Source organism: Loxodonta africana, chromosome 17 (assembly GCF_030014295.1).
Source record: "Loxodonta africana isolate mLoxAfr1 chromosome 17, mLoxAfr1.hap2, whole genome shotgun sequence".
In the NCBI taxonomy this organism is placed as follows: Eukaryota; Metazoa; Chordata; class Mammalia; order Proboscidea; family Elephantidae; genus Loxodonta; species Loxodonta africana.
The window spans coordinates 58,654,133-58,681,132 of NC_087358.1; the positions used below are offsets into that span (position 1 = coordinate 58,654,133).

At 43.1% G+C, this 27,000-nt stretch overlaps 1 protein-coding gene across 1 annotated transcript; it reads right to left on the minus strand.

Moving 5' to 3' along the window:
- Positions 1 to 676: 676 nt before the first annotated feature.
- OLFM4 (olfactomedin 4) lies at positions 677 to 26,278 on the minus strand. The gene is made up of 5 exons (XM_003412652.3): positions 25,881 to 26,278; positions 19,496 to 19,648; positions 12,888 to 13,100; positions 11,520 to 11,679; positions 677 to 2,733 (listed from the first exon to the last, which is right to left on the minus strand). The coding sequence occupies exons 1-5, from the start codon at positions 26,136 to 26,138 to the stop codon at positions 1,922 to 1,924; spliced, it is 1,596 nt and encodes a 531-aa protein (XP_003412700.2). The 5' UTR covers positions 26,139 to 26,278; the 3' UTR covers positions 677 to 1,921.
- Positions 26,279 to 27,000: the final 722 nt, after the last annotated feature.

A 27,000-nucleotide genomic window follows, 5' to 3' on the forward strand; every position in this document is an offset into this window, starting at 1 on the left:
CACGTGCCTCAAAAAGCTTGGCGTGGATTAAAAGTGAGCCTTCCCAGAAGACTAATGAAGTACACTAGTCTATCTGTCCTTCCAACCTGTAGGTCAACTATCCCCATACACATTTCCCTTACATACTTGGTAAAGTACCTCTCTCCCTCAAAAGGTCAGTAAGTCCCTTTGCTACTGGTCTAAGTCTTCCTGTTTGGGGATGACCCAGAGGCTTCTGACCCATGCTTGTAGCTCAGTTGGAAAAGGAACATAAGCCACGTAAATATGCTCTAACATTGAAAATAATCAGATCAGTCATGCAAATTAATAAGCACACAAGGTTATCTCCCCAAAGAAAATAAGGTCATTTTGTACAACAAAAGCTACCAGAAAGAATGGATTTCAAAGGGAAATGAAAACTAAAGAGCCAGCCCTAACTTTGGGCTCCTTAAGCTATTGGTGTTATTCTAGGTATGAGATCACCAGCCACTGCTATAGTGAGGGTAGCCATTCCCTGTATCCCCTAGCAAGGTGGTGGACTACCCTGTTGTGAGTTAAAGAAGAAGGAAGAGAAAGAGGAGGAGGGGAATGCGGAGAAGAGAAGGGGGAGGAGAAGGAGAAAAAGGGGAAGAAATAGTGGAAGGAGAGAAGAGGGTAGAGAAAAAAGGAAGTGGAGGAGGAGAAGAAGAAAAATGAAAGACAACATTTTATTCAAAGCACATTTTAATCATTTATTAAAAGGGGCAGGAGTACAGTGTTTAAGAAGACCATCCTGTAGCCTAGGACTAATGAACAGAGACCAGATGATAAAGCACAGAAGCACACACAACTATGGAACTGATATACTAGATGCTTTCAAAGGCTTTTCTACATCTCTTCCTAGAAAAACAGAGGCAATGTTTCATTTTCTTATAAATTCCAGGCTTAAATGAAGAAAAAAAAAATTGCCTTTCATAAGTTTAAATGAAACAATTGATATGACTTAATACAAGTCTCACATACATTCCAGTGCCTTTATTATATAGCCAAAAATGTTATCATTCATTTCATCACTGCCATCTGGTTTTCTTACAGTTTTAGAATCATGTAAGTATAAAAGTTCATGAGACCAAAAAAAAAAAAAGAAATTTATCTTATAGCTGTTCCACAGAAAATGGATTAATTGAAAAATACATAAATAAGCAGAGAGAGGTGGGGATAATGTGTTGGTAAGTCTGGTTCTAATCTTCCCAGCTGCCTTTGGGTTGAAGGTATGAGATAGGAGGGATCTACTGAGTCATGTAGATGGACAACAGGAGGAAAGAAAAATCAAGGGCCTCATCTACAGATCCATCAGGGATTGATTTGAAGTGTACAGTTTAATACACAAAAGGTCCTTTCTCCAGGAAATTCAGAGCGTTTTACAGATATACTGTAAACAGTTTAAATTTACATATCTGCTACATACAAAACCCCAACCAGGTGTTATTGAAAAAAACAAAGTTGAAGATTTCGTCCCTCAAGGAGCTTAGGATATAATCCACCTAATTAAGGCCCAGGTTCCTTTTAACCTTGGGAAAATTTGCTGGGCTACCTGGAGGAGAACCAGTCTTTGAGCCCTCTCTCTTGTACAAAGAATCTCCAGAAGCCACACTGAGTCTTCTCTAAGTTCCTTAATTTCCAGAAGTCACTTCACTATAGGCTTCATTAGACCCGTAATATCCCCACCTCTGACAACCCTACCCTGGAAGCACCTTATTTCAGTTGGAAAATGTATCCCAGGAGGCAGAAAGTTTCCAAGAGAACTCATCAAATTAGGGCAAATGTCCTAGATCCCTAGTGTGATAGAACCATGCTCCCAAATATTACTACTAAGCAAGCAAACATCTGGATCTCCTTGCAGATAGGTTATAAGTGGAGACCATTTTTCAACTAACATTTTATTTATCTCTCACCCCGACACCTAAACAGCTTTCTGGGGGTTCTGCTGGAAGGTAACATCGTAACTCAGAAGGTAACCATCATTATAGACATAAAGTTTCTGATCAAAAGGGTGATAGTTAACGCTCTGCAGTTTTTCCTGCATCTTCTGCAATTTAATGCCTAGTTGGCCCTCTTTCCCTGTGTTTGTGTCATAGTAGTAAAAGATCTCTTCTGTTCTGGTGTTCAGAGTACGGGTGGCATACAGAACCCCACATACCATGAAGGCGTTAGAAACGGATGGTTTATACTGCTTGGTCTGCCATGTGTTTAACACCTCAAGTGTGGTGTCGTTGAGTTTACTAATCACTATGTTACCAGTGCTGGCTTCAGTTGCATAGATCACCCACAATCCATTCTCATCCACAGCAAAGTCAATATCTTGCCAACCAACATTAGCATATGAAAAACGGTTATTATAGGCAGCATTGGGGAGACTGCGCCTCACAGTGACTGTGTTGGTGGTCAAGTTAACCTTGGCAATGTCCCGGGTGTTGTACCAGTTGATATACATGTTGTTGTCGTAAACGGCAGTACCACTGCCTTGGCCATAAACAATCCTATTCTGTCGGGCATTTGCGTACAACAGTAAATCATCCATTGTGTTGTAGAGTCTGTAATATTCCAGTATTCTCCCATCCGTATTTAAAGGTGCCACCCAGAAGACCCCTTTGCCAGGATGCTGAGGAGAGTAATCCCGACCCCAGGCCCCATATATATAGGAAAACCCTTGCCAGTTGAGTTGAACCACAGACGGCTTGCTGATGTTCACCACGCCACCATGATCACAGCTCCCTAAAAGAAGGAGAAAATAATGAGGCATTCTTAGAGAAAAGACAAGATACAAACTCTTCGACATCTTAAGAAGCAAAAAACCAGTTGCCGTTGAGTGGATTCCAACTCATGGCAACCCATATGTGTGTCAGAGTAGAACTGGGCTCCACAGAGTTTTCAATGGCTGACTTTTTGGAAATAGATTGCTAGACTTTTCTTCAGATGCACCTCTGGGTAGACTCGAACCACCAAACTTTTGATTAGTGGCCAAGTGCATTAGCCATTTGCATCACCCAGGGACTCCTCTAAGAAGAAAGGATTCCATAAATATTTTCCTGTCAAGGTTCTATGACACAGTCTGATAGAGAAGAGCCGAAACCTCCTCTTTGCTTCAGTCTCACAGCAAACCTGTCCTGGGCACTCAGGAGAACTATCTGGGGCTGGGCTTTTCTAAGGACGAGCTTTTACTCTAGAAAATGAGGGTAATGAAACTATCAAGAACCATATCAAAGAGGTTTGAGAGCCTAGAGTGAGAAAACGGGGATTTGGTGAATTTCATATATTTTCTTCTATTAGAAAGCATTTTGCAATTATCATCTTTTTCATTTTCTTACAGAGAAATCAAAAAAGCAAAATCATCCCAGAACCCTACCTTATTTCTATAAAATCAGAAGGTTCTACATAATAGGGCCAGCCCCAGGGAAAACTATCATGAAGGAGTACATTGTCCTGGGCAGCCTGCATGCCCTTCCCTCTCCTGCTCTTCCCTGGGATCCCAAGTGCATATCCACACCAGGCACCAATCTTGCTCCAAGCCTAAGCTCGGAAGAGAAAGTAGTTATGGACTGAACTGTGTCCCACCAAAATATGTGTTGGAATCCTAACCCCCCATCTGCGGATGTAATCCTGTTTGGGAATAGGGTTTTCTTTGGTATGTTAATGAGGCCATAAGTGTAGGGTGTATCCTAAACCTAATCACATCTGAGTTATAGAAAGAGCAGATTAGACACAGAGACAGGTGCACATACTGGGAAAGACAAATGCCATATGAGGATCCTCTACAAGCAAAGGAACAAAGGAACGCCAGGGCTCCAGAAGCTGAAAAACACAAGGCTATTCCCCCTAGAGCCAACAGATAGAGAGCTGTCTCCTGGAACTAACACCCTGAATTTGGACTTTTGGCCTCCTGAAAAGTGAGAAGATAAATTCCTGTTCTGTAAAGCCACTGCTTTGTGGTATTTCTGTTACACCAGCACTAAGAAATTTAGGTTTTAAATATAGTAATCTAAAGACAAGGGTGCATTCCAGATCCTGAAAGATAGCCCTACAACGCTGGGATTTTAGCCATGAGAGTCCGTGAAAATTATTTTAGGACAATGTTGCTCATTCTGTGCCCAATCCATAGTCCACTGCGTACAACCACTAGGTGATCATCTTGTTGCAGAGTGGTGAGGTGGGTCCCGCTGTACATAACCGACACCCTACCGAGCCATAGAATGACAGGCGAGTATTTCATCTTTCCCACTCTAGCACTGTCATTGCCATGATGTGTAGAGTCAAATGCGACCCAGCTTCACTACCCCACTGAATCTACACTCCCTTTAATACTTGGGGAAATGACTCAGGCTGGGCAAAGGGCCCTTCACATCGCTCTCTCTCTCTGCAACACCTGCCAACACAAACCATTTATGAGCTATAAAAAATAAAATAGCATTCCTCCAGTATTTTTATAGTAACTATATATGGAAATTTTTTTTTTTTTTTATATGGAGTTGAAGACACATTTTGGGGGATCTTAATAAAGTTCCCTAAAAAAAAACTGGTGAGATGGTTTGTTGGCTAACAAAGAAAATTCAAACTCAAGTATACTTGAGGTCATTTTTTCTCTTCCTGCTGCTTGGAACAGAACAGGGGAGGGGAGGAAGGAACAGACACTGAGTCACTGGATCTGGCTTTAAGTGTTTGGAGGGAATCAGGGAGCCATGGAAAGCTCATGAGGTGAGCTGCAGCCAAAAGCATAGCTCCAAGGAATTGCCAGAGATTTAGCACTGTGGAGGGACTGTGGAACCAAAGCTTTTGTCTCTGAGTCTCCTCCTCTGCCTGCTATGGAAAGCCCATTCCTTTCTTTCAAAATGTCTTCCTTGTCTGCCCTCCTCACTCAAGGATTGCTCAGAGGTGAAACCATTACCAGAAATCCTGCTTTTATTTTTCCAATCTGTTGGGGGTTTTTTGGTTCCAGGATTAAACATGGGCTTCTTAAATGCTCTCATAAATCTGCAGTTGGTGGGAATGCCAGCCAACCATACAGCAGGTAGAGAAATGAAACCACTCTGTACCCAACCTCCAATAATTTTGCATATCATTAAGCAGAACACAGTCGCGGGTTTATTTTAATAATGCATGCACCATTTCATAAATAAAAAAGCAATGTGCATTCAGCCAAGAGACTGCTCTCTACTAAAGAAATAATAAATAAAATTATAAATTATTATTTCTTCTCCTAAAAGTGATCTCTCAGATGAATGCTTGTTTGCTTTTGTTTATGAAACAAATGCATGAATTGTTAAAATAAAGTTAGCGCTGTGTTCAGTTTAACGATAGCAAAAACTGTTCTAGTTTCCATATGCTGCAAACCAGATTTACTGGTTAAAATATCTTTCCAAAGACTTTTTTTATTCAACCACACTTCACTCTGAGGAGATGAAAGAAAGGAGCTTCTTTTTGTTCAGGTTGGAAGACTTAGGAATTGAACATTGCCTTACTGGAAAGGAAATGCTCCAAACCAACAGCAGAAAAATATTTAAGGAAAACTTATGATGTATGTAACTGATTCAGGCATTATCACGGAATATAGGCAATAAACTCTTTGGAAACCCTGGTGGCATCGTGGTTAAGAGTTATGGCTGCCAAAAGGTTGGCAGTTCGAATCCACCAGGCACTCCTTGGAAACTCTATGGGGCAGTTCTACTTTGTCCTATAGAGTCACTGTGAATCGGAATCAACTCTACAGCAGCAGGTTTGGTCTTAGTTTGGGTCTTTAGAAGCGGAAATCCTTAAACATGAAAGAACCAAAATAAAACTCTCTTAAAAATTATTATTACTACTACTAATAAAGGAGTTCTGGTGGTGCAATTGTTAAGCACTCAGCTGCTAACCAAAAGGTCGGCGGTTCAAACTCACCAGCTGCTCTGTAGGAGAAAAGACCTGGAGATCTGCTCCTGTAAAGATTAGAGCCTAGGAAACCCTGTAGAGCAATTCTGTTCTGTCCTATAGGGTCACTATGAGTTGGAATTTACTCAACTGCACACAACAATAGTGGCTCATCATTTCAGAAGTTGAACAGGAAATTAAAATTATACCCACTATAAATGTTAAAAGTATATGAAGCATAAATCTCTTTTCCCCATCTCTCAGCCATTCCTGAACACTCTCCTGTCTTTTTATTTAAACCCTTTTTATCCTCTATCACCTTTGGGCCATTTCTAGGGTCGTGGCTACAGTGAAGACCCACTGGTTGGTGCAAATAGCCACACACTCTGCTGCTAACTGAAAGGTGGAAGATTCAAGTCCACCCAGACGTGCATCAGAAGAAAGGCCTGTGATCTAAAAATAAAATTCAGCCATTGAAAACCCTATGGAGTGCAGTTCCACTCTGACATGTATGGGGCCACCATGAGTCTGAATCGACTTGACAGCAACTGGTATGGTCAAAAGGAAGTAGGAATAGGGAAGATAACGAAGACCGGTTGCTGATGTGGCCACGGCAACGACAGGCCAGTAAAAGGCTACGTGGGCCTTCCTGGCTCCTGGCATCGACCCTTCTTGGAAACAATACTGAAACTGACAGCCAACCCATTGTCCACTCCTCAGCTAATCCAGCCAGAGCCCCACCCTCACCTTTTCTACCCTGAGCTGCTCCCTGCCTTCCCTTATCTCATATCCCTTCTCCACCCCTTCCTCCCTTTCCAGGTCTTAGAGACACTATAGCCCCTTTCTGACCCAGTTCCCAGCCCAACTTTATGCTGCCGCTTGGACTATAACCCATTGCCCAGCCATGATCCAAGAATTCTGAATTTCCAATGAATCATTTTGCATTTGCTGGAGGAAGAGATCACAGCATAGAAATGCCAGGAGCAAAAGTATCCTTTTAGCTACTTCGCGAGCAAGTAAGCAAAGATAATTTGGTGTCAATCAGGTTGGTGGGTTGTTGGAGCTTTCTGGTCCCCCCAGGAATCACAGGCGCTTCCTTCTACTAGAACATCTACGGAAGGCAGCCTGGTATGGCGAACATATCACCAGCTGTGGGGTCAGACAGACTCCAGATCGAATCCTGTCTTTTTGACTTACTAGCTGTGTATCTTGAACAAGTTACTTAACCTCTCTGAATCTCAGTTTCCTCATGTTAAAACAAATAATAATACCTATTCTGCAGGGTTATTAAGAAGAAGAGAAAGAATAGAGAGACTTGGAGTCCCAGGGTGATGCAAATGGTTAATATGTTTGGCTGCCAACCAAAAGGTTGGCAGTTTGAGTCCACCCAGAGGTGCCTCAGAAGAAAGGCCTGACGACCTACTTCTGAAAAATCAGGCATCGAAAACCCTATGGAGCACAGTTCCACTCTAACGCACATGGGGACACAATGAGATGATAACTAACGAGTCAACTGCGACTGGTTAGTTAGTTATCATCTTTATAATCACATCATGTTACTATTGGACGTTTAGGTAGCTATCTCCCTTGCTGAATAGTGGCTTCTAGAGCTTTCTTTACCTATTCTGGCTACCCTAGTACTCAGAACTGGGCTGGCCACACAGTGACATCAAATTATGTTTGTGGAATAAAGGAATAAAAGGCCAGCCAAATCTCCTAAACCCAGCTTACCCTTATTTATAAAACACCAGCCCTGTGCCCTGTTACGTATCTGAGTTTTTCAGAGTACTCACTCCACAGAACGTAGTGCAAGGAATTCTCTACCCAAGTGTTGCCTTGGTTGGCAACCATCATGGAATGCATTAGATATTCCAAAAATATCCCTGGAAACCATAACTAAAATGGGATTTTAAAACACTCTACTTCGACTTTTTAAAAGTATCGTGGTTGGTAGCATTAAATAAACAAAAGCCAAATATCATACGCCTGCTGAGGAGACATAATCTTAGATCTGTCACCTGGGCAACTGAATTTTATTTGAGCCAAGGGGAGGATACTGCAGGCTTTTGAGAATTAGGCAATTAAAATGATCAAACTCCAAAAACCAAACCCACTGCCGTCAAGTCGATTCCAACTCATAGTGATCCTATAGGATGGAGTAGAACTGCCCCATTGAGTTTCCAAGGAGTGTCTGGTGGATTCACACCCCATTCAGTCACCACCATTCACTAAGCGCCTACTACGTGCCAGCACAAAACCCAGCATCCCCAAGCCAAATGGCGAGCGACCCCTGAGCACCCTCATCCCATTTTGCCTCATTTGGATCATGCAGTCATTTCAATTCAGGGGGAAACAGAGATACTGAAGCCCATTGTTCTAAGTAAAAAGTGTTAATGAATAGAAGGCCGATTATTTTTGATTGGAAAGTTGCATGAAAGGAAGCAGAAAAGGATGTCATTTGCAGCAAACACAAAAAATAAAGCACATTTTACTGAACCCTGAATATAAGTGCTGGTTCTAAGTCCAAATGGACCAGAGTCTTAGCAAACTGCAGCTGCAGGGGAGGGACCCCGAGGACACAGAACAACTTTATAGCTGAGACTTGCATGCAGTTGTTTTTGTTCTGTGCAAGTCTGCAGTGAAAAAAAGCCGACAGACCAGATTTTAAAGTCCCATAATAGTGAGTAACTTTAATTAAAGTCTCCACAGGCTCACAACTTGGTGGTGCCTGGGGATTTTCCAATTCTGCATTATCAACCAATCCAAACAGAAAGGGAGCAAGTGAAAGAAATTGATTTAAAAACATGACAAAAAGTCAGTTTAATGTAAACATCATAAATATAATATGAACAAAGCTGGCAGAGGGCCAGGTGGCTTGGCAGGGATTCAGGTACAGCCAAGGTTGTGGGAAAGTGAAAGGAAATCTGGGGCCAATTTGCTCAGACAACGCAGCTGGGCTGGGATGGTTCACAAAAGTCTAAGTGTAAGGACCTACGAGAAAGGTCTTAGGAAAAAAAAAATTAACGGAAATAATTCAATAGACTCATTTGTTCTCCTCCCTGGATTCCAAAACCAGTTGGCGTCGAGTCAAACCCGGATCATGGTGACTCCAGAGTACAACTGTGCTCCATAGGATTTACTTGGCTGATTCTTTAGAAGTAAATTGCCAGACCTTTCTTCAGAGGCACCTCTGGGTAGACTCGAACCTCCAACCTTTCAGTTACCAGCTGAGTGTGTTAACCATTTGCACCACCCAGGGGCTCCAAGCAGTGTATTTTCTCCCTCACTAGGATGCCCGACACTCTGGGTCCAGAGACAGCCAAGGATTGAGCGTCCTTGTTTTGTAGGCCCAGCTCTGTGTGGCCACAGGAAGAGCAATGTTCTTACCACCTAAGTTCCCTCCTCCATGACATGACGAGGCTGAGCTAGGTGGCACTGGATTCTCCTTCCTGCTTTAAAATTCCCTCATTCTGAAGGATGCATAGGAATCTGTGCCAGAAAAAAATCTATCTCATGAGGAAGATTTGCTGAGGTCATAAAAGAAACACTTGCTTAGGTATTACCAGGGGTTTTCATTACTTCAGAGTCCCTGGGTGGTACAAATGATTAACGGGCTCTGCTGCTAACCAAAAGTTTGGAGGTTCCAGTCCACCCAAAGGCGCCTCAGAAGAAAAGCGTGGCAATCTACTTTCATAAACTCAGCCATTGAAAACCCTATGGAGCACGGCTCTACTCTGATACACATGGGGTCACCAGGAGTCAGAGTTGATGTAATGGCAACTGATACCTGCCAGCGCTTCTCCTCCAGCCCTCAAGGAGCTCTCTGTGGCACAGTGGAACCAGCTCTCATTTCCAATCCATGTGTCCAGCCCATCCCAGACCAAATTTAGCCTTAGTTTGTTAGAGAGGAGACAGCACACCTTTGTCCTAAATCTCCTCTGTATGGCAGGCTGTGACAGACTCCCAAGTGCCGTGGGAGGGGAAAAGGGCCCCCTGAACAATACCAAGAGGTTTATAACTTGGCAGCACCTAATTAAGGCCTTGAAGAGATCAGAAATGCCTGGTCTAAAAGGAAATAGGTTGTGGGCTATAGGAATTAATAAAAATAAGAAGGGCTGTGTGCTTTGATGAAAAGATACAGTCCCTGTTCAGGCTGAGAGGCTCACACAACCTCCAGAGAAAGCTTGCCCGTGATGACGATGTTGCTAAATGACAGGGCTGAATGCTGAGGCTGAGAGGCTGCCACCAGCCCCCCTGGAGGGCTGCACTCAGAGCACAGGGACCTAGCACTGCTTTTGTTCACTGCAGTGTTTTCACTTCAATTTTCACGGTTAATAACACTGTTGTTGTTATTAAGTGCCTTCAAGTCAGCACCCTACTTATGGCGACCCCATGCACAATGGAACAAAACTCTGCCTTGTCCTGCACCATCCCATGAGTGGTGGTGAATCGGACCATCGTGACCCATAGGGTTCTCACTGGCTGTTTTTCTGAAGTAGATCGCCAGGCCTTTCTTCCTAGATCTTCTTAGTCTGGAAGCTCCACTGAAACCTGTTCAGCATCATAGCAACATGCAAGCCTCCACTGACGGATGGTGGCTGCACTTGAGGTGAATTGGCCAGAAATCATACCCAGGTCTCTCACATGGAAGGTGACAATTCTATTACTGAACCACCATAGGTACGGAACATAGAGCTCCGAGATTTCCAAGCGTTGTCTCGTTAATCCTCAGAAAAACCCTGCAAGGTAGGTGCTATTATTGTCCCATTTTACAAACAAAAAGAGTGCCCATGGCCATGTGGCTCAGGTCTTTGAGATTCCAAAGCTCTGGACCCCTACACCGCACTGCCTCCATTCATGAGTGTCTGCACGGAGCACCCACCTCTGTGCTGTACTTAACCTGAGAATGATTCACTTGTCATACTGTCCTCATTCAGCTGAAATGCAGGTCTCTAAAGATCTGTTGGAGTTCTTGGGTGGCACAAACGATCAACATGTTCAGCTGCTAACCAAAAGGATGAAGGTTTGAGCCTACTCAGAGGTGCCTCAGAAAAAAGGCCCGGTGACCTACTTCCAGAAAAATCAGAAACACCCTCTGTGCCACTGAGGAACTCATAGTCCCTGAGGGCCAGCAGAACACGCCCGCCGGTACACAATTTAGGGGCCATGCCATTAATCCCCACCGAATCCCAGGACACGCATGGGATATAGCAGGTGCTCAGTATGCATTTAGGGAAAGAATAAAGGAGAAATTAAAAAGGCAGAAGGAGAGAGGGCAGGGGAGAAAGAAGGAAGATAAACAAGCCAATCTATCCACAGGAAAGTGGGTGTCACACATTGATTCCAGAGGCCTTCACCTGGGCCCCCTGATAGCTGCTCTGTCACCACAGAGATGTGTTTTCCTGTTATTAAATGCAAAGGGGATACGTGTAGCTTGTGCTTTTTGTTTTAAATCAACTCATCGTTTGTGCTTTTCCTCTGTGAGCCCCAGAAGGTGGTAATACGCAGACCTACGAGTGAGATTTACAACACCTAAGAGTAACCCCAGGATTGCAAACACCCCATCCTTCCTTCATCATTGCTATCCAAATCTTCTCCCCATCCCGCTCTCGGCACCCTAGGGGACTAGCTCAAGTGGTGAAAATACGCCTGCTTACCCGGAGGAGGGGGAGGAGGGAGAGTAGGGACATTTTCCTGTTTGGAGTCCTCGCATTCCTTCAGTTTGCTCTTCAGCCTGGCGATGTCTCGGCGAATGGCAATGACATTGTTTTTGTCTAGTGTCTCGAGCTTCTGCACCAGGAGAGTCATATTCCTTATCTGAGGAAATAAAAATTCAGAGCGACTTTATATTACTGTGTAATTTCTTTCATAAACATTCCAGGGCAGAATTTGTCATTTAGTGAAACATTGCCAGTGAATACACCAGAGTGTCTCCTGAACGGTTTCATTTGGAGGAATATATTTTATGGTTTAGTGTGAATCCCTGTCAGATCTCGGGCTGATGTGTGTGTGGGAAAGATTTTAACTGCTTTAATAACAGAGTGCAGGCTCATTCTAAACATCCACAAATGTCCATTAAAGTTCGCTTCGGATAACCTTTCCCCATAAACACATGTTTTGTCATGTTGTCTTATAATTAAGTTTTTAACAAATGTTGACCACCGGAGAAAACTTAAATTCTAAAATATGTAACTAGAATTCTCAATTATAGCTGTTGTCATGACTGCGCTAGTAAATTACACAACCATAACATTAATGTGATGGCCTTTATCCAGGAATCTCAAAGGGTTTCACCAAAACATACTCATGAGAAATCCCTTAGAAGAAGGTTTCAAGTATTTGGAGAACACTTCCAAAAGGCATCGAGGACTAGGTGATCTTTCAAAAGGAGAAACAGACCTAGCAAGTCCACAATCAGGTAAATTGTTGGTTTCTAGACAAAGTCTCTCATTAGGGTAAATCCAGAGCAGAGGAGATCTCTGATTTGTCTTGGCCATGAATGGTTGTCCAGGCTAAGTCATCTCTTGCCTAGAGAAGTTAAAAGGCCATTTGGAGTTCTTGGGTGGTACAAATGACATGTTCAGCGACCTGCTCCTCAGTCCCTGGTGGTGTAGATGGTCAATGCACTCCACCACTAACGAAAAACCAGGAGGCTCGAGTCCACCCAGAGGGGCCTTGGAAGAAAGGCCTGGCAATCTACTTCTGAAAGATCAGCCATTGAAAACCCTGTGGAGCACAGTTCTATGCTGACACACATGGGGTCGCCATGAGTTGGAATCAGCTTGACAGCCACTGGTATGGTATGGTATGGTATGGTCCTCAGTCAACATGTCCCCAATGTGTTTAACTTACTATTCAAAGACAGGCGTTCATCCACAGCAGAGCACGGGATATGTCTTGTGGTCATGAGAGAGTACAGAATTAGAAGTCAGAAGACAGAGATTCATACCCCCATCCTAACACTTGCTCACAGTCACAGCAGACAATTAATCATTAATACACTGTGAAGTGAATTTGCTCCTTACCTCCACTTCCAGTTGGTCGACAATTTCTGAGCTCCCAACAAAACCCTTCTTCAGCTCGATGATCAGTTTCTCCATCTCCTGCACTTCTATCTTGATCAGCTGGAAGTCCAGTTCTGTGTAAGAAATGATATCCTTTTCCATGACTTCTATTCGGACAGTTAGGTTTGAGATCTTCTTTTCATATATGCTGATCAAATAGGTATATTCCTTTACCTAAAGGGAATCAAAACGCTCATGTCAGTTCCCAGAGTAATACCACAGTCTTTCTCCACTTGCCAGGCCCTTGAGGACTATTTGATCCCTGTCATTTTTTTCTTTTGTAAAGAAAAGGATCAAAAACAGTTAACTATCCAAATATGAACTAAAAAGAATATATTACTACAATTTGGGGGGTTTGATTTTGCTTTACAATCATTGCTCACAAGTACAATTTACTCTCCATTTTGATATTTGAAGACATAAGCTCACCAAACTAAACCACCTTGAATCAGAGTTTCTTGCCCTCTCTCCTCCCCGCAACACACACACAGTAAATCAAGGTTTCTCACCCACCGCACTATTGATATTTTGGGCTAGATCTTTCTTTCCTGTTGGGGGCTGTCCTATGTATCGTAGGATGGTTAGCAGCACCCCTGGCTTCTAGATGCCAGTAGTATCCCCTCCCAGTGGTGACAACCAAAACTGTCTCCAGACATTGCTAAATATCCCCTAGGGACAAAATCCCACCTCTACCTCCCATTTAGAGCCACTGCTCTAAATCTAAGAATTTTCTGGAAGAGAGGGAAATGAGTTAAGTAGAATTCCTTCTTTGATCACCATATCCGGTGAGTTCTGAGCTCCTCTGTCTTCTACAAACTGGCATAAAGACCCAACTCACCACACAGTATGTGAGTGTATGTACAACCATAAAGTGCTCATTTCATTAAGTGTGCCTACATTTATTACAGGTACTGATTATTGCAATCAGACCTTTAAATTACACATTTGTTGCATATATTTGAATGTCTGATCATTAAGTTAAAATATTTCAAAAATTCCCTTGGTAGTTTAGTGTATAATTGGAATCTCCAAATGGATATTTTGAAAAACACACTTGGTGGTGCTTTCTGTATCTGATCTCCAAAAGAAATGCTGTGGCTTTTTTTTTTAAGGGTCTGCTCATTAAAAGTTGCTGGTTTTACACTCTTTCCAAAAATTTGAACATAAGTGATACTTTTCCCTGAACTGCACTAATGTCAAGTAGTTGATCCACCGTGCCAGGATGAATTCACAGCCAGATGTTGGCCTCTAATCCTTCTAATACAAAGGCAGCCCTAATGTTTGTCATTTTAGCCCTTCCACTTAACCCCACTGTGCAAATGAGAGTAGACTCCAGGCCACAGACCGGAAGGGCTCGGGCTTCAGGCAAAGAGGATTTTAATGAAAGTTGAAAATGCAGCCCTTGGCACTGCTAATGTATCTCCTCAGGCAACTGATGGTCAATGCCATCAGTGGTGCCATCACTCAGAGGCTGAGAAGGCTGGGGACATTTTGGTGGGTAGATAAGTTAAATATATACATACATAAATGTACAATCTAACAAGCCTTCCTCAAAAGCACAAACACAGATATAAGGTGGCCCGGTTTCAACAAAAAGCAGGCACAAAATCTTGCCTGTGATAAAAAAAAAGTGCCAATGCATGGCAGAAATGGAAGTTTGAGAAATGAAAATGCTTGTGGCCCTGGGCCTTGCCAGCTCCTGGAACAAATAAAACACCCTCCACTCTCCTGGAATATTTTGGTGGCACATCACAGCTGTTCTGCAAAAAATGAGTGATTCAAGCCACATCTCTGCTAAATAAAATGTGGCTTTCCCAGAGTACCACTGAATGCCAAGTCATGAGCTGGAATTTGCCACCCATGAGAATATGTGGTGTGCCTGCCTCAGTTCAGCCAAAATGAAGCGTCTCTAAAGGGTTGTCGGAGTCACTGGGTGGTGCAAACAAATGGTTAAAGTTCTTGGCTGCTAACCCAAAGGCTGGTGGTTTGAGTCCACCCAGAGGCACCTCAAAAGAAAGGCTGGAGATCTACCTCCGAGAAATCAGCCAATGTAAACTCCATGGGGCACAGTTCTCCTCTGACACACATGGGATCACCATGAGTCAGGGTCGATTCAACAGCAACTGGTTTAAAGGTCTGCTTGGGAAAAAGCTTGAAATTCTTTCCAGTCGACATTTAAAGGAAAGCTCAGTGACATTCAGGAACTCTGGAATCATCCATGAAGTTGTGGAGGTGAGAGGGAACTTGAGAATGGGCCAGAAAGACTCCACAGTGTGGACTGTATTAATTTAAGCAAATTATTAGTCTAACTCCATCCCATGTATGGGTCTGTGGCGCTGAGGCAGAGTGAGCAATTCCGAGAACACCCTAGCTCTCTCTGGGTAGTACAGCCTCAAAAGAGGCAGCCCAGCTTCCCAAGGGATGTGGTACAAGAATATGGGTTTAACCCTGAGGAAACACATCTCTCTATCAACCTATTCATCGTGAAGCTCCCTAGTAGTAAAAGCTTGAGCACTAGAAGACTAGGAGGCTCATCTCTGCTTGCTTTCAAACCACCAGCCTAACACTCAGAATTTCCATTTTAATTTGTCCATTATGCACTTACTATGTCATTGATAAATTCTACAAATCAAAGCTTGTTTTAGGGGTTTGTTTTTGTGGTCGTGGTTATTTTTTGGAATAAATGTGATCCTATAATAAATAAGAATATAGTGCAGCTGGCTATTGAACTAAAGAATTAGTCTGGCTCCTGTTTCTGCCAGTCCTTCAAATTTGTGATTATAACTATGGCCAGATTACTACTTGAAATAAGTGAATCTACTTCATAACATACTGTCATGTTCAATATGTCTTTAAATACAACAAGGTTAAGAGAGCCTGAAGTAATCATCAAAACATGTGAGAATGCTGGGGAAAGCAATGTGCATTGTGAAAGTGCATAGCATTTTGGAGCTAGGCCACCTGGGCTCAAATCTGAATTCAGTAGTTAGTGGGCAAATGACTACATTTTTCTAAATCTTAGTTTCCGTCTGTAAAATGGGGATAATGGTATCAAGTTTGTGAGATTATTGTAAAAACTAGAGATAATGTCCATTAAGTACCTATTATAACTGTTGTTGTTATTTGCCATTGAGTCAATTCTGAATCACGGAGACCCCATGTGCGCAGAGTAGAACAGTTCCATAGGAACCTTTTGGAAACAGGTCACCAGGCTCGTCTTTCGAGGAGACTCTGTGTGGGTTTGTACCACCAACCTTTCAGCTAGTGAGTACTTAACCATTTGCTTACCCAGGACTCCTGCCTAACATAATAGATGCTCTCTAAACTGTACCAATTATAAACAGCAATTTCAGTGTTTTCCAATCTGTTTAGTTTATTACATTTTACTGCACAAAACAGTTGCTCAATCAATGCTGTGGATTTCCATTGCCCAGATGTCTCCCTTCTCATGCATGAGGATCTATTAGCAATGTACCAAATTAAACGACCTGCCGCAAAGACCACATGTCTCCAGGGAAGAGAAAACCCTGAGCTTTTGTGCAGTCCCCTTTCTAAGTATAGTCATGAGAGGACAAATAATAAACAATCTTATGCAAAGGCAGTTCCCTGTCTTCTCTGTGTACTGACAGACAATGAATCAACATAAAGCCGTCAGAAACCTTTACTAGTGGCATACCCAAAACTGGCATTCCCCTAGGCCTCAAGATAAATGGTGATTTCCACAGTAACCTGAGGATAGCTATAGTAATTCACCTGGAAATCCAAAAGCCCTCCTTTAAAGAGATATCTTTGGTTTTGAAGGCATTACTGACCTAATGCCTCTCTTCTTGGGACTGCTCTGGATGATAACAGCACGGCTGAGAGAAACAAGAACTGGGATTATTCCAAAGACCTGAGTTTTCATCTGGCTTAACCAGCCAGGAGATGTATGACCTTGGGCAAGTCCCTTTACTTTTGTGAACCTCAGTTTTCCCATCCCTAAAATGGGAGGGACAACACCTGGCCTATCTGCCTTCTTGGATTCCTTGAAAATAGAATAGAACCAGAAGCCTTTGGAAAAGCACAAAATGGAAGCTATGACTATGATGATTGCTATTATCGCCAGTCACACCAAATCTATTCTGCAAATCTCAGGTGGCAGGTCAATTTCTTTCCCAGGCCTTAATTGCAAGTTGTTCTAGAACCAGCTACTGAGAGCTGCAGAATGGAAAGATTTTCCCCCTCCTTTACGCATCTTCCCTGCCAATTATTAACAAGGCAGATGCCACCTGGCCCCCTTACAGGATTGGAATTAAATGTCCCATATTCACAAACCTGCCAAGTTACATAAGGAGCCCTGGTGGCACAGTGGTTAAGGGTTTTGCTGCTCACTGAAAGATTGGTGGTCTGAACCCACCAGCCACTCCAAGGGAGAAAGATGTGGCAGTCTGCTCCTGTAAGGAGTTACAGACTTGGAAACCCTATGGGACAGTTCTACCCTGTCCTATAGGGTTGCTACAAATTGGAATCAACCCTACGGCAGGGGGTTATGCCAAGCTACATGCTTCCCCTGGGGCAGCATGGGGTTTCAAACTGCCCTTCGAACTCCTGCCAGCAGAGAAGGCAGACAAACCAGAAGCTTCCACGATGTCAAAGCAAATGACACTAACTGAAAAGATCTTCACCTAGGATTTTCTTCCATTTGCCATGTTTTTATGCATAACTTCTTATCTGTGCTTGATTATGCTGGAATAAGGCTATGAATATTAATGGTTGGAATTTATAATTTAACATTGTGCCTTTTCTGCTGATTAATTCAAGGACATTTTATTTCTTAAGAAGCTTGATTCCTGGAGTAGTCAAACACATTTTCCTAGACACTCGGTTAGAATATTTATCTACCAATTTAGGTGAAAAACAGGGTCTCAGTCTTATAATAATTTTTGTCTTTAAGGATAACTGTGTTGGACATTGAGGTGGCTCAGCTTAAATTTCTCAGGAAAACTTATTTTGAACCTTCCAGTAAAGCCAGAGCTCCTTGTAAATAAATGGAGTTGTATTAAATAATGCATAATGTGATTATAGCTTCGCTTGGACTTCACCTGTGCAGAAAATGGGAGCTTTTCTAATTGATTTTTGACTAAGAAGGTGGAAGGGGTCAGAATTGGAACACCAAATCACACTGCATCAGCCAGCTCAGAGAAAGCCAAGCCCTTTAGGTTAACTTCAACTGGCTGGAGAAAAGCAGGTAATCAGAGGTTGAGTCAGGGTTTTTACCAAAGCTGAGTGGCCTGTAAGTCAAATTCAAACTCCTAGGGCAGACTTCCGTTTTGGTCTAATTCTAGACATGCCTATATAAATGTTCTTGCAGAGACAACAGAGGGTAACCACCAAGAAAGAGAGAGAGGGAGAGGGCTAGAAGAAGAGGGCAACTGGAAAGAGAATATAAGAGGAAGAGAATGAAAAGAGAGAGGAGGGAAAGAAGAAAAGAGGGAGAACATTTGGAGGAGTAAAGGAGAAGGAGCCATGCAAAAGCAAGACGAAATGGAAAAGAGTTAGGGGAAAAAAAAGAATTAAGAGGGGAGGGGAAAGAAAGATTGGAAGGGATAGGCAAGAAAAAGGAGAGAAATGAGAAATAAAAGATGGATTAGTAATAGGAAGAAAAGGTGAAAGAGAAGGAAGATGAAATTGGACACTGTCATGAGTTGAATTTTGTCCCCCCAAAATATCTGTCAGCTTGGCTAGGTCATGATTCCCAGTGTTGTATGATTGTCTACTGTTCTGTTGTCTGGTGTGGCTTCCCTGTGTGTTGTGGATCCTATCACTACGATGTGATGAAATGGATTGGTGGCAGTTATGTTGATGAGATCTGCAGGATTGAGTGGTGTCTTGGGCCAATCTCTTTTGAGATATGGGGGAGGGAGGTGGGCAGGGAGACATGGGACCCCATACCACCAAGAAAACAGTACCAGGAGCAGAGCCCGTCCTTTGGACCCAGGGTCCCTGCGTTGAAAATCTCCTAGTCTGGGTGAAGATTGATGAGAAGGCCAAAAAAGAAAGAAAGCCTTCCCCAGAGCTGACACCCTGAATTTGGACTGTTAGCCTACTTTAATGTGAAGAAATAAATTTCTCTTTGTTAAAGCCATCCACTTGTGGTATTTCTGTTATAGCAGCACTAGATGACTAAGACACACAAAGAGGGTGGGGGAAAGGAAATAAATGAAAGCAAAACTGGAGGAAAAACCAACAAACAGGCAAAAAGAAACAACACAAACAAAAAAAAAATTGCAGGGCTGAGGTTTTCAGGGAGAATTTGAGGCTCTTTTTAAAAGGCATGAGCACTGTGATACTGAAGTGAGTTTATTCATGGCGTGAATAATCTCAATCCCATTTTCTTCCATGTTCTCATTTTCCCTGCCATCAAGAACTCAATAGGTGTACCATAAAATAAATGCTAAGTCCTCCATAGGATACGAGTATGCTGCCTTTGATGTGAGGAGTGGCTGCTTATACTGGGGGGAAAAGGTGTTTTGTTTTGTTTGTTCGTTTTTATCAAGATAATGTTTGAAGAGAAAAAAAGAAATGCTTACTTTAGAAAGCTCTCTCTGGAACCTCTCATAGAGAATGTAAGCTGTGAATTCCAACTCTTCCACTCTCTCCACAGGAAAGGTGGTATCTGGCAGGCGAACGGAGCACTGGCAGGTCCCTTGGTGATCTACGAAGCCGGTGAAATTGGAATACGGCTGTAAATGAAAATAAGTTCAACATCACTAATAAGCTGGAAAACGAGCTTTTTGGCATCTGGAGTGACAGGAATTAGCTTATCAAGAGAGTGCTTGTTGTTGTTGTTAGCTGCTGTCAAGTGGGTCCCCACTCATGGCAACTCCACACACAACAGAACAAAACACTGTCAGGTCCTGTGCCATCCCCATGATAGGTCGCAGACGAGACCTTTGTGATCCATTGAACTTTCATTGGCTGATTTTCAGAAGTAGATTGCCAGGCCTTCCCTCCTAGTCTCTCTTGATCTGAAAGCTCTGCTGAAACCTGTTAAGCATCATAAAAATATGCACACAACCACCGGTGGTAGCTGTGTATGAGGTACATAGGCTGGGAATCAAATTCAGGTCTCCCACGTGGAAGGTGAAAATTCTCTACTGAACTACCACTGCCTCCAAGAGAGTACTTGGAGGCAATCAAGTGGGGCTCAGTATGTAAAAGAAAAAGCTAAACTGTCACGTTTTCACAGGTGGTAACTATGCACAGCATTTAGCCACACCTCCACCTGCTGGACTACACAATTATGTCAGCAGCCTTTATCAAAAGGGAAATCCTTCATTCTTGAGGAGTCATAAAGGAAATTATTACTGTCTCTATGTAAGGAAATTATTACTATTTCTATGTATGGTGGCAGACGCGGTTAAGCACTCCGCTGCTAATCCGAAGGCTGGCAGTTCAAACCCACCCAGTGGTTCCACAGGAGAAAGACCTGGCAATCTGCTTCTGTAAAAATTACAGGCTAGAGAACCCTACAGGGCAGTTGTACTATGTCATATCAGGTTGCTGAGTCAAAATGGACTCAACAGCACACAACAACAACAGCAACACAGAAGGAAAGAAGCACCTCATCTACCCTGAGACCCGAAGAACTAGATGGTGCCCAGCTACTGCTACCTAACATTCTGATCGGGGTCACAATAGATGGACCCTGATAGATTGGGAGAAAAACACAGAACAGAGCTCAAATTCTTACAAAAATTCAGATTTTGTGGACCAGTTGAGACTAGAGGGTTCCCTGAGACTATTGCCCTGAGGTACTCTTTATACCCTGAACCAAAACTATCCTCTGAAGTCACCTTTTAGTGCAAATAACAGATTGGAACACAAAATAAAGGATTTTCCCATGAGTGCAAAGCTCTGTTTAAAAAAAAAAGAAAAAAAAAATCTATATGAGACCAAAAAGTCAACAATTACTCTAAAATAAAGATGAGAAGAAAAGAGGGCAGGGAAACTAGAGTACCAGAAATGAAACAACCAGAATGCAATTAAAAAGAATGCTGACACGTCATGAAAAATATAAATAACATCACTAAACAATTTGTGTAGAAATCGTCAAATAGGAACCTAATTTGCTGTGTAAACTTCCACAGGAAAAAATATATATAAAAAAGAAAACAAAGAAATGATGATGGTTTTAGGTTTGCATTTCAACTCAGCTACTGACTAGACATGAACCTCCTTAAGTCTCAGTTTTCTCGTCTATAAAATAAAGATAACCTACTTCACAGGCTTGTCCTGAGGATTAAATGTGTAACGTGAGGCAAGTCCATGGCACATGGTAGATGCTCAGTAAATACTCTTTTCTCTTTCCTTCTACTTACTCGTTTTCCTCACCTTTAGCCCAACCCCAACCCAATTCTTCTCAACCGGAAAGAGGAAAACATCAAGGGTGTAGCCGACAGTGAAAATATATAAAGCAAATTGCTAACCAGTCTTCACCTGGGAAATTATATAATTAATATCCTACACCAAGAAAAAGGTAGAAAAAAACCAGCAGTTTGTCCGAAACTGAACGATGTATGAGTTTGAAGTTTTTGTGCAAATTTTTTTAAGTAAAAGTTTTCCAGTTTACCACTGGCAGAAAAGCCATTTCAAAATATTTGATGTTCCTTTAAGATATTCAGGCTCACACTTTGGTGCCGCTGCATATTTTAAAATGACAGATTGGAAAGATCCTGTTTTTCTTCTGTCCCCTTTGAACCTCCCCAAGGGGATCTAGGCACAATTAACTTTTTTTATTACTGCTATTGTTTTACAGAGTAACTCTTGGCAGCCAACTGGCTGTACCTTTCAATGATCTCATCTGATGGCCCGCCCATAGCTCACCCTGTGAGACATCAGCCTGAAGAGTGTCTTTGTGAGGCTACCAAAGGGACAGCAATGGTTTACAGAATTTAAAGAGACTCGGGCCATACCTTTCAAGGTTTGGGAGGCCAGCTGGCTACAGCTGAGGTCGTGTACTCTCTGTATGCCAACCTCCATGACTCTTGAACAAGCTGCAACTAGATGCTTCCATACCAGCTGTCATTGAGTCGATTCCAACTCATGGCAACCGCATGTGTGTCAGAGTAGAATTGTGCTCCATGGGGTTTTCCATGGCTGTGATTTTTTAGAAGTAGGTCTCCAGGGCTTTCTTTTGAGGCACCTCTGGCTAGATTCAAACTACCAACCTTTCAGTTAGTAGCCGAGCACTTAACCATTTGCTCCACCCAGGGATTCCGAGCAGCTTTTGTAGTCAAGATTTACTCTATCGGTGACCTCTGGACCAATTCAAGCTTTTGGCAATTAGGTTGCTTTTTAATTTAACCTAGGCTTCAAGATGAGCAGAAAGAAAAAATATATATGTTTGTACCCAGAATACTCTATTCCAGGTAAATTCTTGACATTGACCTCAATTTTCCTTTCCGGTCACGCCCCATGCCTGCAGTAATTGGAAGTAAGGAGAGATCCAAATAGATTTGTGCAGAACCCAGAAAGAGGCATAGGGAAGGGTCTTAGCCAGAGAAGAATAAGGACTGGAGAAGATATGCGAGAGTCTGTCGGAGAGATCGGCTTCCTTGGGAACCAGCTTCACACCCCCTCTGAAGATAGAAGGACTCCAGCTCAAGCATACCAAGGCTTTTACAGGAAGGGCCAACATGTCTTGGGCTTTTGAAGAAATAGCTTATTATAATAACTGTCCAGCAAAGAATAAAAATATAAAAGCTTTCATTGAGTGTTGACAAGGGGAGGTCAAGACAGGGCTGGGCCATTCTTAGAGTTTTGTGAAAAGCTCCGTCAGCTCGAAAAAATAGTGGATATCATCAAACAGCCTCTAGACAACCAACTAGGAACCACTAGCCAAAAACTTTTGGTCCTGAAGTTCACCTGAAAAGCAGGCAAATAATTATGAGCACTGTCGACAGCCCTTCCACCGGCTTCTATTGAACATCTCTGTCCCAACGCTGTGGACTCCCAGGCTTCCATCTTGCTTATCATCTGCCCAGCATCCTCAACTAACATCAAAATGGTCCATAAGTTTGATCAGTGTTTCCCATTAGAGCTACTTCTGCTCCTCACATTCAAAGACAATGAAGCTAATGGTGATGGGCCTTTCTCTGTGGTGAATGCTTAAACTCTGCATGAGTGTAATGTGGGGAGTGGGAGATAAAGACAAGTGATTGTCCCGTTGGTCTGTGGAAGGATATGCGACCCTCCCTTGTTGGGGGCAAACTGTGTCCTCAACAAGACACTCTACACTGGCAGGTTCTCACTCACTCAGCCTGTATGCAATCAACATTTACTGATATCTACAAGGTGGCAGGCTCTGGCATTAGGGAGATGAATAAGACCCAGTTCCTACCAGAGGAATCAGATCCATTGTCTTTATGAAAGCCCTAATTTTTTTTTCCCAAAAGCCCCTTAGCCTGATGACAAAAGCACATGACTGGTAATCTGTCTTGTGGTTACAACTATGCCAGTTGCTGTGTGGGGCGAAGCATTTAACCTTTTCTCCATCCCAAAATGAGGATGCTGAGAGCAGCCTCCTTTTTGGAGGGTGACATCTGAAGCATGGAGACTGCTCTGTGCACCACAGCAGAAAGTGGGACTCACATTTGTGATTTAAGGTTGCAATTGGCTCTAATTAGCAGCCAAGCCTAAGTGCCTGCAAAGATTCAAGGCATACGATAATGGTACTCAACATTTTCAAAGCACAGAAAATGATACGTTTGGAACTTACTCAATGACAGTTATAAAAGGGTTTCCACCACTTTCCAAAGGGCTTATCAAGCTGGCAGCCAGCCCCAGAAAATTGGGTTTATAGTGGAAGTGACAACTAGTCCGTTACAAAAAAGAAGCTGGAATTGTGATACTGACTCACCAGAGAGAGATAAGTAAACCAGGAAGGAAATTAAAATCTCTAAGCACAATTTAACTACCATTTCTTATCTTCTTTTAAGTGCTTATCTCCGTACTAACCAGTAAGCACTTTTTATTTCACTGTTTCTTGACCTATATTTTATTTTCCGTTATTTCAGCCCATGGCCTTACCCAAGTGCTGGTTTCTGATTGGTAATTAAGGTTAAGTTTCTTCATAATTATTATTGCTAACGTCCACTTTAAAAAAAAAAAAAAAAGTTAACTGATTCTAGTCATTCCCAGAAATAATTCAGAATCATTGAATAAAATAATATATCTGATTTCTGGCTACAAAGAATCCTTATGTGTATTTATGATTCTCAAACATTTCTCCTTTTAAAAATAAGCAATTTTTCATCTCTATTCCTTGGAAATACAGAAGGCCACATACAGAGAGATGAAGGGCATGGGTGCTAAGTTTGAGCCCTACTGCTTGCCAGCTTAGTAACTTTAAGCCAGTGACTTAACCTTTCTAAGCCTCAGTTTGCACATCACTAAAATGGGACCATCCATTTTACCTAAGCTCTCAGAGTTAAATAAGATAATAACTATTACCTACTTAACATTGTCCCAACATTTATTAGGTGTTTATTAGGCTGCTGTTTCTCTCTGGTGCCTAACAAAACCATTGTTTAATCAACACCAAATCTTCACTGTGAATACATTCCTAGTAATGAAAATGAAAAAAAACAAAGAAATAAGCAAAATCTTTTCATCCCTCTTCCCCCATCCTCCCTCACATTCAAACATTGTCAAGTAAGCAGTTACCTGACCAGTGAGTGAAGGCCACAGTGGAGCAAAGCACTGAGATTTGGGGGAGTTAAGACTCCCCCACCCCGAGTCACCCTAAGCAGGGGAAGCCTACAGGCTCCTGCAGAAAGGCCCAGAGCTGATGTGGACAGATGTGAAGTGAGTAACTGCTTCTTGCCCCCTAACCTATCAGCCCCTCCATGCATATTCCCATATCCTTAAAAGAGACCCAAAGAGAGGCTCCTCCCCCAGGAACAGAGCTCTCACTAAGCCTTCTAGTTATGTAGCCTTGCTGGACTAATCCCTTTATAAAGCAGGGTTTTTTCAGTTTTGTTATTGTTGTTGTTGTTGTTTTGAATTGAAAATGACCCTAAGGATTCCCTTAAGGAAACTGGAAGCATTAACACTCCAGGAAAATGTCCACTTTCCTGTTGATGTTGTTGTGGGCCCTGGAGTTGCTTCTGACTCATAGTGACCCTATAGGACCAAGTAGAACTGCTCCCATTGGGTTTCCTAGGCTGTGAGCGACCCCATGTGACAGAGTAGAACTGCCCCAGGGGGTTTCCTAGGGTGTAATCTTTACAGGAGCAGGTCGCCAAGTCTGTTCTCCTGGGAATGAACAGCCGACCTTTGGGTAAGCAGCCTAGCAGCTTAACTACTGAGCCACCAGGAGAAATAACTCCTCCTATTACTGTCCCAGGTCTCTGTTCACAAACAGAGAAACTGTAAGAACTCCAACTCCCTGACATGGGCTCTCACTCCCTATGAGGCTGTCCTTACCGCTCAGGGTCCCAGCTAGGTAGCAAGTCCATTAATCCTACTAACTTTTCGGGAGCAACTCCTGGCAGGCCTCCTTCCCTAATAGTTCTCATCCCAGACTACATATGAGAATCACCTTGGGAGAGCTTTTAACAACTATCTGAGGGGTTTTTTTTGTTTGTTTGTTTTTACTCTGTGGAGGATGGAGGCCAGGCTTTCACAAGTCCCCCGCGGTATGCCTAGCCAAGGTTAAGAACCTCTTTAACAGGTAGATTCTTTTCCTGAAAGCACCCAGAGGGAGAACCGAGATGCCGTCTCTCTTCCTAATAATTTAATTATTTCACCAGGTTTTAAGTCTTTTTCAGGGCACCTACAGTTAGTTAACAAAAAGGAGTCGTAAATCTTTTTAGAGTGTCAATGTATATCCGTCCATGAAATTATATTCATGGTCCCAAAAACGCAGGAGGAAGGGAATGAGCACAGCTGATTCAGACTCCTTGGCCTCACCTGGAACGTGGGGCCAGGCTGGAGGATGCCGGGGCCACCACTGGAGCTGTTGAAGTAGTCATCCAAGGACCTGTTGAAGTAGCCGTCGGTGGGCCTGTTGAAGTAGCCGTCGATTGAGCCATTGAAGAAGCCGTCACTGGAGCTGCTGAAGGAGTCGCCTCTGGAGCTGGGGATTACGGGAGTGTAAAACTCCGTTTCCCCTGCAGCCAGGCTAAGGAGGAAAAGAAGGCCAAGCAGAGAGGGGAGGTATGGCCTCATTTTTTCCCCTTGGTTGGAGCCACTGGCTTCTGCACAGAGCCCAGGGCCTTCTTATAGTGGCCGGTGGGGATTTCCCCACGACTAGTCTGCAGGAAAGAGGAAGCAGCCAGGGGGCACTGAGGGCCCCAGAAGGCTTGGAACTTCCAGGAACCTGAGTCACGTCTGCACCTTGTCACTGGCCCCATCCTGTGAGTTGCCCTTAGACCCAGGTATCTCCTGCCAAATATTAACTCAGGAGAGCCCACCTACATTTTCAAGGCCCAGTATCTGATTTCCAACTTGGCACTTCCTTGAGGGAGACAGGATCAAAGTAGTCTTTGTGGTGGAGAGAAAGCTGAGGCCCCAGAAGGAAAGGCAACCATCAGCCTTTTGCCTGGACGCCACTTGCAGTTGTTCTCCCTATTTTACTGAATGTGGTTTTCCAGAAAAAGTTAGGAACTCACTGTGGGGCGAGGGGTCTATCTGAAGCAACCCTCTTCAGCTCCTACTGCCTGGGTATCTTTGATCACTCTCCTGCAGTTTCTGCTTCTAGCAAAGTTCTCTAAGCAATCCCACTCTGAGGGAGAGACTGGCACTGTTTTACTCCCCCTGAAAATCCAGATACAACTCTACACTACAACTCTGTGCTTGACCTAGGATAGAGAAAGAATTCAAACAAATAGGTGATCCCCAGATGACCCAGTGCCCACTTTTCAGAGCCAGAAAGCTGCTCCAGACCCAGTTAAGAAGGCTCCACATTGAGCAGTTGCTCCACCTGGCCTCATTGCCCCAGAACCCTTTGTGAGCTGGCCAGGTGTTCAAGAGCTCAAAGCTTATTCTTCTTGACACTGAGAAATAGGGGTGCTGTTCTCCTGGCCCTGTG

What these genes read in the sequence shown, in the direction of transcription:
- OLFM4 (XM_003412652.3), bottom strand. Translation starts at nt 26,138, where the DNA reads ATGAGGCCATACCTCCCCTCTCTGCTTGGCCTTCTTTTCCTCCTTAGC. An exon ending in AGCCTGGCCCCACGTTCCAG is followed by an intron (nt 19,649 to 25,880) that starts GTGAGGCCAAGG and finishes TTTCATTTACAG; the next exon opens with CCGTATTCCAATTTCACCGG. An exon ending in CCCTCCTCCCCCTCCTCCGG is followed by an intron (nt 2,734 to 11,519) that starts GTAAGCAGGCGT and finishes TCCTTCTTTTAG; the next exon opens with GGAGCTGTGATCATGGTGGC.